We start from the raw sequence: 13,728 nt of genomic DNA, 5'->3' as shown, positions 1-13,728 counted from the left end.
ATTAGTTTTAAACATTGTAGATCTTCAATTAAGCACAACTGACAAGTTGCAAATCAATGCAATGAGCACATCTTGTGCATCAAAATTGGTATCACAAAAATGTTTTGATACATGTATGTAACTTGATTTATAAGTTGGTCACCCTATATTAAAAATTGGTATAAATGTACATAGTTTTTGTCTCACCTGAGATTTTTGTTGATCTGGATCTATTTTATAGTTAATAATTGTTTGAGGAAGGTGAAAACATTGAAGTACAATGTAGAACACAAGCATTTATCTTAATTGTGTATAAATATGATGAAGTATATATTTTGTCATTCTAAGATTTTAAGTAATTATTATTCTAAAGCAATTATAATAAATCATTTGCATGCTTGATAAATTCTGATTATGGTTTCAAATTAAACACTTACATTGTATAAATTCGTGACTCTAAACCACAAGCTCAACTGTAGCTAATTTTCATTATTTTCGACATGTAATTAACAAATAACCATGGTAATAATACAAATAAACACTATTGACTTTTAATTTCATGACTTTCACCGCAAGTAAATTTTTGTTTAAATTTTGTTGATGTATTATGATAATCATAGATGATTTTTTTATCTTTATTCTTATATTATTATATGGAAAACATACATTTCAAGTAAATCATTGTTACCACAATGGTTACAGTTTCTTGTTATCAAAGTGGGTCTTGATGGGAGTCCTTAAATTCTATATTTTTAAGGCATTTTAATTATCTTTAAAAATATTAAACAATTACTAAATAGTATGAATTTGACTCATGAGAAAAGGATTTTACTATTCAATTTTTCTATAATTAAGTAATTTCTTTATTCTGTTCTGTAATGTTTTTACAATTTTAAGAATATTTTTCTTTTCTGTTTACACCATCAATTTATTATTAGACCCTCATTAAACCTGTTGTAAACATTTAGTTAAAATGATATTTTGGGGACATCCCCATTTATCTCTAGTAACATACTTCTGATTAAAATGATAACCAACATAAATAAAAGTCTGTAAATTCAAAAAAAATATTATGTTAAAAATTATATTGTAAATTGAACAGTAGACAAAATTTTGAGATCAAAATTGTGATTTTAGAAATTACTGCATGGATTATGAGGGTTTTGATAGGGGTAACCATGGTAACAGAATAGAAAGTGGACCAATACTTACAATTAGCCAAACATTAATAATGAATAGAGAAAAAGAGGCAAAGAATATAAAGAATAGAGAAAAAGAGGCAAAGAATATAAAGAATAGAGAAAAAGAGGCAAAGAATATAAAGAATAGAAAAAAGAGGCAAAGAATATAAAGAATAGTGAAAAAGAGGCAAAGAATATAAAGAATAGTGAAAAAGAGACAAAGAATATAAAGAATAGAGAAAAAGAGGCAAAGAATATAAAGAATAGTGAAAAAGAGGCAAAGAATATAAAGAATAGAGAAAAGAGGCAAAGAATATAAAGAATAGAGAAAAAGAGGCAAAGAATGTAAAGAATAGAGAAAAAGAGGCAAAGAATATAAAGAATAGAGAAAAAGAGGCAAAGAATATAATGAATAGAGAAAAAGAGGCAAAGAATATAAAGAATAGAGAAAAAGAGGCAACGAATATAAAGAATAGAGAAAAAGAGGCAAAGAATATAAAGAATAGAGAAAAAGAGGCAAAGAATATAAAGAATAGAAAAAAGAGGCAAAGAATATAAAGAATAGTGAAAAAGAGGCAAAGAATATAAAGAATAGTGAAAAAGAGACAAAGAATATAAAGAATAGAGAAAAAGAGGCAAAGAATATAAAGAATAGTGAAAAAGAGGCAAAGAATATAAAGAATAGAGAAAAGAGGCAAAGAATATAAAGAATAGAGAAAAAGAGGCAAAGAATATAAAGAATAGAGAAAAAGAGGCAAAGAATATAATGAATAGTGAAAAAGGGGCAAAGAATATAAAGAAAAGAGAAAAAGAGGCAAAGAATATAAAGAATAGAGAAAAAGAGACCAAGAATATAAAGAATAGTGAAAAAGGGGCAAAGAATATAAAGAATAGAGAAAAAGAGGCAAAGTATATAAAGAATAGTGAAAAAGGGGCAAAGAATATAAAGAATAGTGAAAAAGAGGCAAAGAATATAAAGAATAGAGAAAAGAGGCAAAGAATGTAAAGAAAAGAGAAAAAGAGGCAAAGAATATAAAGAATAGTGAAAAAGAGGCAAAGAATATAAAGAATAGTGAAAAAGGGGCAAAGAATATAAAGAATAGAGAAAAGAGGCAAAGAATATAAAGAAAAGAGAAAAAGAGGAAAAGAATATAAAGAAAAGAGAAAAAGAGGCAAAGAATATAAAGAATAGAGAAAAAGAGACCAAGAATATAAAGAATAGAGAAAAAGAGGCAAAGAATATAAAGAATAGTGAAAAAGAGGCAAAGAATATAAAGCATAGAGAAAAAGAGGCAAATAATATAAAGACTATAAAGAATAGTGAAAAAGAGGCAAAGAATATAAAGAATAGAGAAAAGAGGCAAAGAATATAAAGAATAGAGAAAAAGAGGCAAAGAATAGAGAAAAGAGGCAAAGAATGTAAAGAAAAGAGAAAAAGAGGCAAAGAATATAAAGAATAGTGAAAAAGAGGCAAAGAATATAAAGAATAGTGAAAAAGGGGCAAAGAATATAAAGAATAGAGAAAAGAGGCAAAGAATATAAAGAATAGTGAAAAAGAGGCAAAGAATATAAAGCATAGAGAAAAAGAGGCAAAGAATATAAAGACTATAAAGAATAGTGAAAAAGAGGCAAAGAATATAAAGAATAGAGAAAAGAGGCAAAGAATATAAAGAATAGTGAAAAAGAGGCAAAGAATATAAAGAATAGAGAAAAGAGGCAAAGAATATAAAGAAAAGAGAAAAAGAGGAAAAGAATATAAAGAAAAGAGAAAAAGAGGCAAAGAATATAAAGAATAGAGAAAAAGAGACCAAGAATATAAAGAATAGAGAAAAAGGGGCAAAGAATATAAAGAATAGTGAAAAAGAGGCAAAGAATATAAAGAATAGAGAAAAAGAGGCAAAGAATATAAAGAATAGAGAAAAAGAGGCAAAGAATATAAAGAATAGAGAAAAAGAGACCAAGAATATAAAGAATAGAGAAAAGAGGCAAAGAATATAAAGAATAGAGAAAAAGAGGCAAAGACTATAAAGAATAGTGAAAAAGAGGCAATTAAGAATATAACGAATAGTGAAAAAGAGACAAAGAATATAAAGAATAGAGAAAAAGGGGCAAAATATAAAGAATAGAGAAAAAGGGGCAAAGAATATAAAGAATAGAGAAAAAGGGGCAAAGAATATAATGAATAGAGAAAAAGAGGCAAATAAAAATATAAAGAATAGAGAAAAGAGGCAAAGAATATAAAGAATAGAGAAAAAGGGGCAAAGAATATAAAGAATAGAGAAAAAGAGGCAAAGAATATAAAGAATAGTGAAAAAGAGGCAATGAATATAAAGAATAGTGAAAAAGGGGCAAAGAATATAAAGAATAGTGAAAAAGAGGCAATTAAGAATATAAAGAATAGAGAAAAAGAGGCAAAGAATATAAAGAATAGAGAAAAAGAGGCAAAGAATATAAAGAATAGAGAAAAAGGGGCAAAGAATATAAAGAATAGAGAAAAAGAGGCAAAGCATATAAAGAATAGTGAAAAAGAGGCAATTAAGAATATAAAGAATAGTGAAAAAGAGGCAATTAAGAATATAAAGAACAGTGAAAAAGAGGCAATTAAGAATATAAAGAATAGTGAAAAAGAGGCAAAGAATATAAAGAATAGAGAAAAAGGGGCAAAGAATATAAAGAATAGTGAAAAAGAGGCAATTAAGAATATAAAGAATAGTGAAAAAGAGGCAATTAAGAATATAAAGAATAGTGAAAAAGAGGCAAAGAATATAAAGAATAGAGAAAAAGAGGCAATTAAGAATATAAAGAATAGTGAAAAAGAGGCAAAGAATATAATGAATAGAGAAAAAGAGGCAAAGAATATAATGAATAGAGAAAAAGAGGCAAAGAATATAAAGAATAGAGAAAAGAGGCAAAGAATATAAAGAATAGAGAAAAAGGGGCAAAGAATATAAAGAATAGAGAAAAAGAGGCAAATAAAAATAGAAAGAATAGAGAAAAGAGGCAAAGAATATAAAGAATAGAGAAAAAGGGGCAAAGAATATAATGAATAGAGAAAAGAGGCAAAGAATATAAAGATTAGAGAAAAAGAGGCAAATAAAAATAGAAAGAATAGAGAAAAGAGGCAAAGAATATAAAGAATAGAGAAAAAGGGGCAAAGAATATAAAGAATAGAGAAAAGAGGCAAAGAATATAAAGAATAGAGAAAAAGAGGCAAATAAAAATAGAAAGAATAGAGAAAAGAGGCAAAGAATATAATGAATAGAGAAAAAGAGGCAAAGAATATAATGAATAGAGAAAAGAGGCAAAGAATATAAAGAATAGAGAAAAAGAGGCAAAGAATATAAAGAATAGAGAAAAAGAGGCAATTAAGAATATAAAGAATAGAGAAAAAGAGGCAAAGAATATGAAGAATAGAGAAAAAGGGGCAAAGAATATAAAGAATAGAGAAAAAGAGGCAAAGCATATAAAGAATAGAGAAAAAGAGGCAAAGAATATAAAGAATAACGAAAGAGGCAAAGAATATAAAGAATAGTGAAAAAGAGGCAATTAAGAATATAAAGAATAGTGAAAAAGAGGCAATTAAGAATATAAAGAATAGTGAAAAAGAGGCAATTAAGAATATAAAGAATAGTGAAAAAGAGGCAAAGAATATAAAGAATAGAGAAAAAGGGGCAATTAAGAATATAAAGAATAGTGAAAAAGAGGCAATTAAGAATATAAAGAATAGTGAAAAAGAGGCAATTAAGAATATAAAGAATAGTGAAAAAGAGGCAATTAAGAATATAAAGAATAGTGAAAAAGAGGCAAAGAATATAAAGAATAGAGAAAAAGGGGCAAAGAATATAAAGAATAGAGAAAAAGAGGCAAAGAATATAATGAATAGAGAAAAAGAGGCAAAGAATATAAAGAATAGTGAAAAAGAGACAAAGAATAATGTGATGCTACATGTATATATATATCCACAATTTGAAGGGAGAACACTAAAAATTATAATAAACATGATAAATATATTCCTATATTGATGAGTCTCAATTGGAAAGTTCTACATTTTGTAATTTAAAAAAATATTAGCAAGAAATTAAAGGACCTAGACTGATCCCTGTTGAGATGAATAGCAAATTGATAGGACATAATTATAAATAAAGAGAAATCGTGTAGTACTTATCAAATTTACACTTTACATCAAATGGTGTAATGAGTTCCCAGAATTTGTACTTAATGTTGCAAAAAGAGACAGTCACGCAGCAGCGATTTAAAATGATATTTATCATGATGCTTTAATTATAAGCAGGTTTAGTGATCTATATGACATTGGAGATAGGTAACACAATTATATTATATGTCTCAAATGACTGTCACATTGAATGTTTTAATGTTAAATAAAAAAGGTAGAATAAGTGTGATGAAGTCAAATTGTTAAATCCAAAATTAACTAGATTTTATATAAGCATGTGTTAATAACACTTTGATTAAGCATCTATATTTAAAAGCACTTCAGAGCTTATAATGTTTGTACTTGTAATGCATATATATATACAGTGTATATACCGACTCTTTAAAGCTTTACGTCTTGTGTCTTAATATTATTTAATTCTTTAATGGAAATTCTGAATGTAAGATTCTAGTTGTGGACTCCTGTCTGGCCTCACTGAGAAATTTTTATGCCTTCAAGGCCTGGATTACATAAAAGATTTTAAATGCCACTTAATTCACACAAGAATCATGCAGTGGTGGAAATTATTATGACCTACAAAAGTTTACATTTATAATAATATCTGTTCTAACTTTATGTATAACAGTACTTGGATTGTTACATTTTTTTCCTTTTCCCTTTTTGGCAACTCAAGATATAATTTGGTTAAATGCACTAGAATTAAAGAAGTAATTTGCTACATTTTTGTACCATTCTACCAAGAAGTTATCTATAGATTTCTCGATTTACCATACACACAGAAACAAAAGACAGCTTCAAACTTAAAAGATCTCACTTGTATGACAGTACGTAACAAAAACAAAAATCTGCTATCTTGACAACAATGTTTGAACAAAACAAACAGGCATATAACTATTGATAGGTAAAAATATAAAAAATTGGGTTACAACATTAAATATTGTGTTTTAATCTTTTAAAATCACTATAAAAAATTTCCTACATTGTATATATATATATATATACCTTTATATAACATGTACATATAAAGATATATAGGAAAGCAATTCTGAGACGAGTGCCTGTGACTGTTCAGCTAAGTTATTTAGAAAGTTTCCTTGGCAATTATACCAACATGGCCAAAGCTCCATATTTTTACATTGCGAATATATACATTAATATATATATTGATTAAACAGCGTTAATGATTTCTGTTCTCCTCAGGAGAATCAAGTCACATGTCCCTAAAATGTGTTAGGCAATTTGAAGATCACAAGTATATATGCGTAGGTCTCTGTAATTGGTTTCAACAAAAAAAAGTCGTAAAAACAATTCTTATATTCATATTTATGAATTCTCTTAAGGCGTTCAGATTATAAAATTTCACATTTTCTAAGTTATCATTCGATCTTTAATTTGATGTTTATAGCACATTCATGATTTCAATTTTATTTTATGGAATCAATTCATAGAAATATATATGTAATTTAGTAATTTATGAAATGATGACTGGCGCTTGTCTTCAGAGGGTACTTAGATTCAAGTACATAAAATTTGTAAAACTTATAAATAAATGTTCACGTCATGACGTATTAATTATAGAAAATTGAGAATGCAAATGCAGAATATGACAAAGATACATCATTACAACCAAACAGTTGAACTTAAAGGGTCTTCAACATAACAAGAAATATATATAATTAAAAATATATATATATACAATGTATATATATACATGTATATTGCACAAGTTAGATTGAGTAAAGATCAAAGCTGATTTAATGTTAAGTAAGGTGTTCATGAGCACCTACTAAACCCAACCTTGTATAAATACTTAAAATTTGAACTAAAATTTAGTAAAAAATAAATCGTGAAAATTATCATGATTTATAAAGAGAACATGCTACAAAGCATGACAAATAATTTTAACGTTTATTGTCAAAATGAAAAAGAAATTGTATACAATTTATAATACAAATAATATTTTGTTTTACTTCTCATGCAGTGTTTAAATTCTTCTTTTTTACCTCTCAGTGTTTAAATTCTTCTTTTTTACCTCTCAGTGTTTAAATTCTTCTATCATGTTGAAATAACTGAATTTTTTTTTAGTGAATAACTTTTTACTTTGACATGCTAAGGTCAAATTTGAAGTTCGGTTTCCATCTATGGAAATTAAAAATAATAAATACTAAAGGGTTTGTATTTTCTTCCTATCGAACAAGTTTGACATGAACAAAAATTTATTAAAATTAATTTACTAACAAAGTACATATTTTTATGTCCCACCTACGATAGTAAAGAGGGGCATTATGTATTCTGGTCTGTAGGTCTGTTTGCCCGTCTGTTCGTTCATCCGTCTGTCTGTCCTGCTTCAGGTTAAAGTTTTTGTTAAAGGTAGTTTTTGTTGAAGCTGAAGACCACTCAGCTTGAAACTTAGCACACATGTACCTTATGATATGATCTTTCTAATTTTAAAGCCAAAATACACTTTTGACCCTAATTTCATGGTCCACTGAACATAGAAAATGAAAGAGCGAGTTTCAGGTTAAAGTTTTTGATCAAGGTAGTTTTTGATGAAGTTGAAGTTCAATGAACTTGAAACTAAATAGTACACATGTTCCCTTTGGTATGATCTTTCTAATTTTAATGCCAAATTAGATTTTCTACCCAATTTCATGGTCCATTGAACATGGAAAATGATAGTGCCAGTGGGGCGTCCATGTACTTTAGACACATTCTTGTTTACTCTAACACAAGTTTCACACAACTTGGTTTTAACCAATCTGATTAAATTCAGATCCAGGATAATGTCTGCATTCTTTACTCACCTGACACTTGTAGGAGTTAAGCATGCATGGACACATGCTCTTATTATTTTAATCAGTTTGAGGTTTGACCGAATTTCAGATGCATTCTATTAAAACAGATAGTGTTATTACATCTTTTCGGTTAACTCACCAAAAACTCTGCAGAATCATTTTAAATCCTGTATATATCGATCAGCCAAGCATAACAAATGGAATTTAAAGTGGAAAAAGTTGACAAATATTAACATGGTTTAACAGATGTGCCTGTCTGTCTGTCTTTTAAATATAATTGTTTTGCATTAATTACTTAGTGCTGCTGACTTTCTAGCTTTGTGTGAAGAAAATTTAACTTGTCTTTAAACCCTGACATTTTATTAGGCTTAAAATGGGCTTACAATACTGATAATTTCATACCGTACAGAATATCAGACATTTTTAATCAGCTTTAAACATGGTAAATATTCTTTGTATGAAGCTTTTCAATGTAGATTGTCGTCAAATTTTACTTGGATACACTTAGATGCATCTGGTGTTAGCTCTATTTGGTGCATCTTATATAATTTAATTACACCAAGCAATAGACCTTTTTCGGTTATGCAAAAGGAGAGATTTCAATAATTTTAAGGAGAGGCTGAGCTGCAGCAATTTGAACTTATTTTATGGAAATTAAAGCCTGATAAATGCAGGATATCAAATTACAAAAATGTATATTAAATGTCATCTTGGTGTGATGTTAATAATTACTACCATTCTTAGTTATGTTAACTTTCTAATAGCTTTGGATGTAGAATTGCCTCTATCACCAACCTTAATATCAGGCTTACAATCACCTGATACTGGTAATTTTATATGGCAGTTAGTCAGAATAGTATTCATTTTTAAGCTGCTTAACATGGTAAATATCCATTGAATTGATCTTTTCAACGTAAAATGTTGTTAAGATGTACGTAGCCTCATAGATACTGTAAAACTAATGGGAGTGTAACAATGTAGGTGTATATAATTTACACCAAGAAATTATAAATTTAATGGATAAAGAATAGATTTCAATATTTTTTTGGAGGGGAAGCTTTCATTCAGCAATTTTTTCTTATTTTATGGTAAAAATTGATCGATAATTGTCATCTTGATATAGATATATAATTATTTCACTAAACTTAAAAGACAAGTTGAAAATAAACTGAAAATTAGCCATGGTAAAAAAGACATAAGGCATATACAACATAAAATTGAGAATACTAATTTTCAGTTTATTTTCAACTTGTCTTTTGAGTTTGAATGCAGTCTTTATAGTTTTAACTTTCACCTCTTTTTTTCAATGAAGAATGTTGTCAAATTACTTATACCATTTGTACTGGTGTTAATTACATTATCAATTTTATGCTTATTGATTTGAAGAAGACAATGAGATAGCAGGATGGTTTTATGATCTTTTGATCAATTTATTGCAAAGGATGATGTTAATGGATAACATGCAGATACACTGTAAAGAAAGCTAGAGTAATTAATCGGAATCTTGAATTTAATCAGGAAATTACCAAGAGACTGATTCTAAGATGTGTCCTAATCACTGTTTATAATTATAAGAAATAGATGAATTCTTTTAAAGAGAAGATTTTTTAGATATAGAGCAGAAACATTTTATTTTGCAATTTTATGAAAAAAATAAAATTTTGGTAAAAATTTGAAATTGCTGTAATGATAGAGAAAATGCATAGAAGTTACTACTTAGCAAACATTTTCAATGTGATTGTCATTCGAAGTTCAACTACTCCTTATTCAGGTCCTTATATAATGACAATGTTTAATTGTGCAAAAAACTAGAAAATAAGGAAAAAAATAATTAAAAGCAACATGATCAGTAAGACTTGAATATGATCAGCAAACAAGTCCTAGAAGATAATGGTTTTGTCAAAATTGCCAGTGTATTTCCTATATATATACAATGGAGGAGTTATTGACCTTGAATAAATTTTTCAAATTTTGAGAGTTAATAAAGAATGAAGATGCAGAAATGTGGTACATATGAAAAAGATCAATAAAAATTGATTTGGAAATGAATTATATATTCAAATTTTTAATTTTAATTTAATGAGTGTTCATTGTTGAAGAAGCACAATTTATTAGTCCAGCCCTGATGAACAAAACATTTTTCTGCCTTGCGAGCCTCTAATTTTAATAAAGGTGTCCAAAAAAATGAATTGCAAAGATATTTCATCTATATAAGGTATGTAACAACAAATAAGGGAAGTGTTGGTGAAAAAAAGATAAACAATTATTTGATAAGCAATGTGAAATGATGACAAAAACACATTTACAGTTTCAGAAGTCCTACAAAATAGACATTATCAGATTTGGTGACAATTTACAAAAATATTCTGTATAATCTTGAATACCATACAAATTTGACCAAATCAGTGTAAGGATTACATGTATTTATGTTTGATTCTTGTGTAAACTGTCCATGGAATGTTCATATAGGAACTATCAGAACAAGAATTATAGGAATAACATGTGCAGAAAAGTCAATATATCCATTTACTTTAATTATGCACGAATTTAATAAACTCCTTACAGATACCAAGATTTAAATTTTATATGCATTAGACCTGAAACTGAAATGATTTGTAAAGCTTAGTTTCTAAATAATCAAAGGAAAGTGGCTAAGATGGAAGTCTTTCATTATATTACACTTTGTATTTATGACATGTGTTAAGTCTGTCAATGATTTTCAATGAATGGTCAGCCTTCATATCAACATTGCCTGATCAATACCAGTGATAATTTTGTATCATAATATTATACCGTTGATTTATTATTATTTATTATTCCTTGATTTTCCTTGATTTGACGGTAAAGTGGTGAACAAGGAATTTAAATAAGCAACAGAGTTCAATTTTAATTTCTTGAGCCGTAAATAGTGCAGACTTTTGCTAAACCAATCACAGAAATCAAATATCCATAAAAAACGAAATTTTTCCTCAACCTACAGAAATTGGTACCCACAAATATAAGTGATACTACACAATATAATCCTGTTCTGTATGTTGTACATCTCCATCGCCATTTTGTGGGTAAAATTTGTATGATTATATAGGGAATCCCTGAAGCATAACTGAAGCACTTCCCCTTGTTTAGGTCTAAGTCAATTAGTTTAAAAAGTTCTGGATCCCCCAGTGATATAAAATTTAAGTTCAAGTGTAAGATGGAAAAAGATTAGGTCTATAAGTTTATATTTTTCTATTGCAGAATAAAGGAGGAAGTGAAGAAAGTTGGAAGGAGAGTGAAAGAAGAAGTTGGAGATGTGGCTATTTTGATAAACAATGCTGGCATTGTATCTGGAACCAAACTTATAAATACCCCAGACGATATGATAGAAAAAGTCTTCCGTGTTAATTTGTTGGCCCATTACTGGGTAAGTATACATACCAGTAATTTGTATTATATAGCATTGTATTAGGGCCAAACCCACAGGCGGATCCAGGGAGGCCCGGGCCCCCCTTTTTGTGGGAAAAATTTGGTTGTTTATATAGGGAATCATTGAAACATGACTGGAGCGGGGCCCCCCCTTAGGTCAGTCAGCGGGCCCCCCCCTTAGGAAAAGTTCTGGATCCGCCACTGAAACCTATAAATACCCCAGACCATATGATATAAAAGTCTTCCTTGTCAACCTATTAGCCCATTACTAGGTGAGAAAACATAATTTTTATTGACTGCTGCATTGCCACTTTTCCTTTCAAAGGTCAGTTGCTCTGTTATTTTTTGTACTCTGGCTACCACTACCAATAACAAATGGCTGCCACAAGTACTCTGGCTACCACTACCAATAACAAATGGCTGCCACAAGTACTCTGGCTTCCACTACCAATAACAAATGGCTGCCACAAGTACTCTGGCTTCCACTACCAATAACAAATGGCTGCCACAAGTACTCTGGCTTCCAATACCAATAACAAATGGCTGCCATAAGTACTCTGGCTTCCACTACCAATAACAAATGGCTGCCACAAGTACTCTGGCTTCCACTACCAATAACAAATGGCTGCCATAAGTACTCTGGCTTCCACTACCAATAACAAATGGCTGCCACAAGTACTCTGTCTTCCACTACCAATAACAAATGGCTGCCACAAGTACTCTGTCTAATCAACTACCAATAACAAATGGCTGCCACAAGTACTCTGGCTTGCACTACCAATAACAAATGGCTGCCACAAGTACTCTGGCTTCCCCTACCAATAACAAATGGCTGCCACAAGTACTCTGGCTTCTTCCACTACCAATAACAAATGGCTGCCATAAGTACGTCTGTCTGTCCGTCCCACTTCAGGTTTAAGTTTTTGATCAAGTCAGTTTTTGATGAAGTTGAAGTCCAATCAACTTGAAACACAGTGACCCTATGATTTGATCTTTCTTATTGTAATATACCAATTTTGAGTTTTTACCCCAATTTCACGGTCCACTAAACATAGAAAATGAAAGTGCCCTCTTCTTGTTAAAGTTTTTGATAAAGGTAGTTTTTGTTGAAGTTGAAGTCCAATCAACTTGAAACTTAGTACGCATGTTCACTATGATATGATCTTTCTTATTGTAATACCAATTTTGAGTTTTTACCCTAATTTCACAGTCCACTGATCATAGAATATGATAGTGTGAGTGGAGCAGCTGTGTACTATGGACACAATTTCGTGTTGGCCAATTTTTTTAATAGCATATATATGAACTTAAAATAAGAAGACCTAGTTATTTTGTCACCTATTAAATAATGATGATGAATTGATAACATTTAAATGTAGGATTTTTTATTTACAAATCATAACGTTTACTTTTCTTAAGTACTGTAATGTTATTTTGTAGCACAGAAACCAATTTAATTTTCTGCATGAGGAATTTAAACATAATTATAATATTTTTCCAAAATATGGCCTTAGCTATTTCATACAATGATTTTGTTTTCTTAATGGTGAACTTATTTTTAATTTGAAATGTTTTTGGGTAATATCATAGTTAATCATCATATCTCTATTTTTTCAGTTTTCTCTAGTCTTTGAATGCTTGGTCCTACATTTTGTATTATCATCTCATCTTCATATTTTAAAGCACCCCAATATTCTCTACTCTTATTTTTTTGGCCTATTTAACTCTCTATTCTCTAAACCCAATCCAAAAACTCAAATGAAATGTTAAACATAATAAAAGCTTTTAAAAACATATTCATAAATGGTCATTCACATTTTTAACACAAAAGGAAAATTTGAAGGATAATAAAATGCATATAACAATTTCCCATGTTGGCAGGTGATAAACAGAAGTATCCATATTAATTTATAAAAATATTTCTCTCTTGTTATTTTTTCATGGTGGATGTCACAAACATAACAATAATTTAACTTGTCTGACACCTGGCCACATTCCTAGACTTACTGGTCAGTCTATGGTCAGTTTGACCTGTCATTTATACACCTTTATAGGTGTAGACAACAGCTGTAGCATGTAAACATGGGAAAATATGCAGGTTGTGAACAGGTGAAAAATGCATTTTTATTGTCTTGAAAAATAAACCTTAAAGGTTGAAATTTTATAGTTTAAGTGGTATAGTTTTTTTTTATTA

At 29.1% G+C, this 13,728-nt stretch overlaps 2 protein-coding genes across 3 annotated transcripts in view; both read left to right on the top strand.

Moving 5' to 3' along the window:
• Positions 1-13,728, top strand: part of LOC139497170 (uncharacterized) — a 545,683-nt gene that overhangs the window by 84,375 nt on the left and 447,580 nt on the right. The gene's annotated exons all lie outside the window — the stretch shown is intronic.
• The window catches only part of LOC139497171 (epidermal retinol dehydrogenase 2-like), a 46,261-nt gene that overhangs the window by 10,902 nt on the left and 21,631 nt on the right, over positions 1-13,728 (top strand). For both annotated transcript variants that reach the window (XR_011657701.1, XM_071285264.1), the window contains exon 2: positions 11,367-11,532. Coding sequence is in view for 1 of the 2 variants with exons in the window: in XM_071285264.1 (XP_071141365.1) it covers positions 11,367-11,532 (166 nt within the window). In the remaining variant the exon portion in view is untranslated. The remainder of the gene's footprint in view (positions 1-11,366; positions 11,533-13,728) is intronic.

Source organism: Mytilus edulis, chromosome 12 (assembly GCF_963676685.1).
Source record: "Mytilus edulis chromosome 12, xbMytEdul2.2, whole genome shotgun sequence".
Taxonomy (NCBI): Eukaryota; Metazoa; Mollusca; class Bivalvia; order Mytilida; family Mytilidae; genus Mytilus; species Mytilus edulis.
This window is presented reverse-complemented; position numbering and strand designations above follow the sequence as displayed.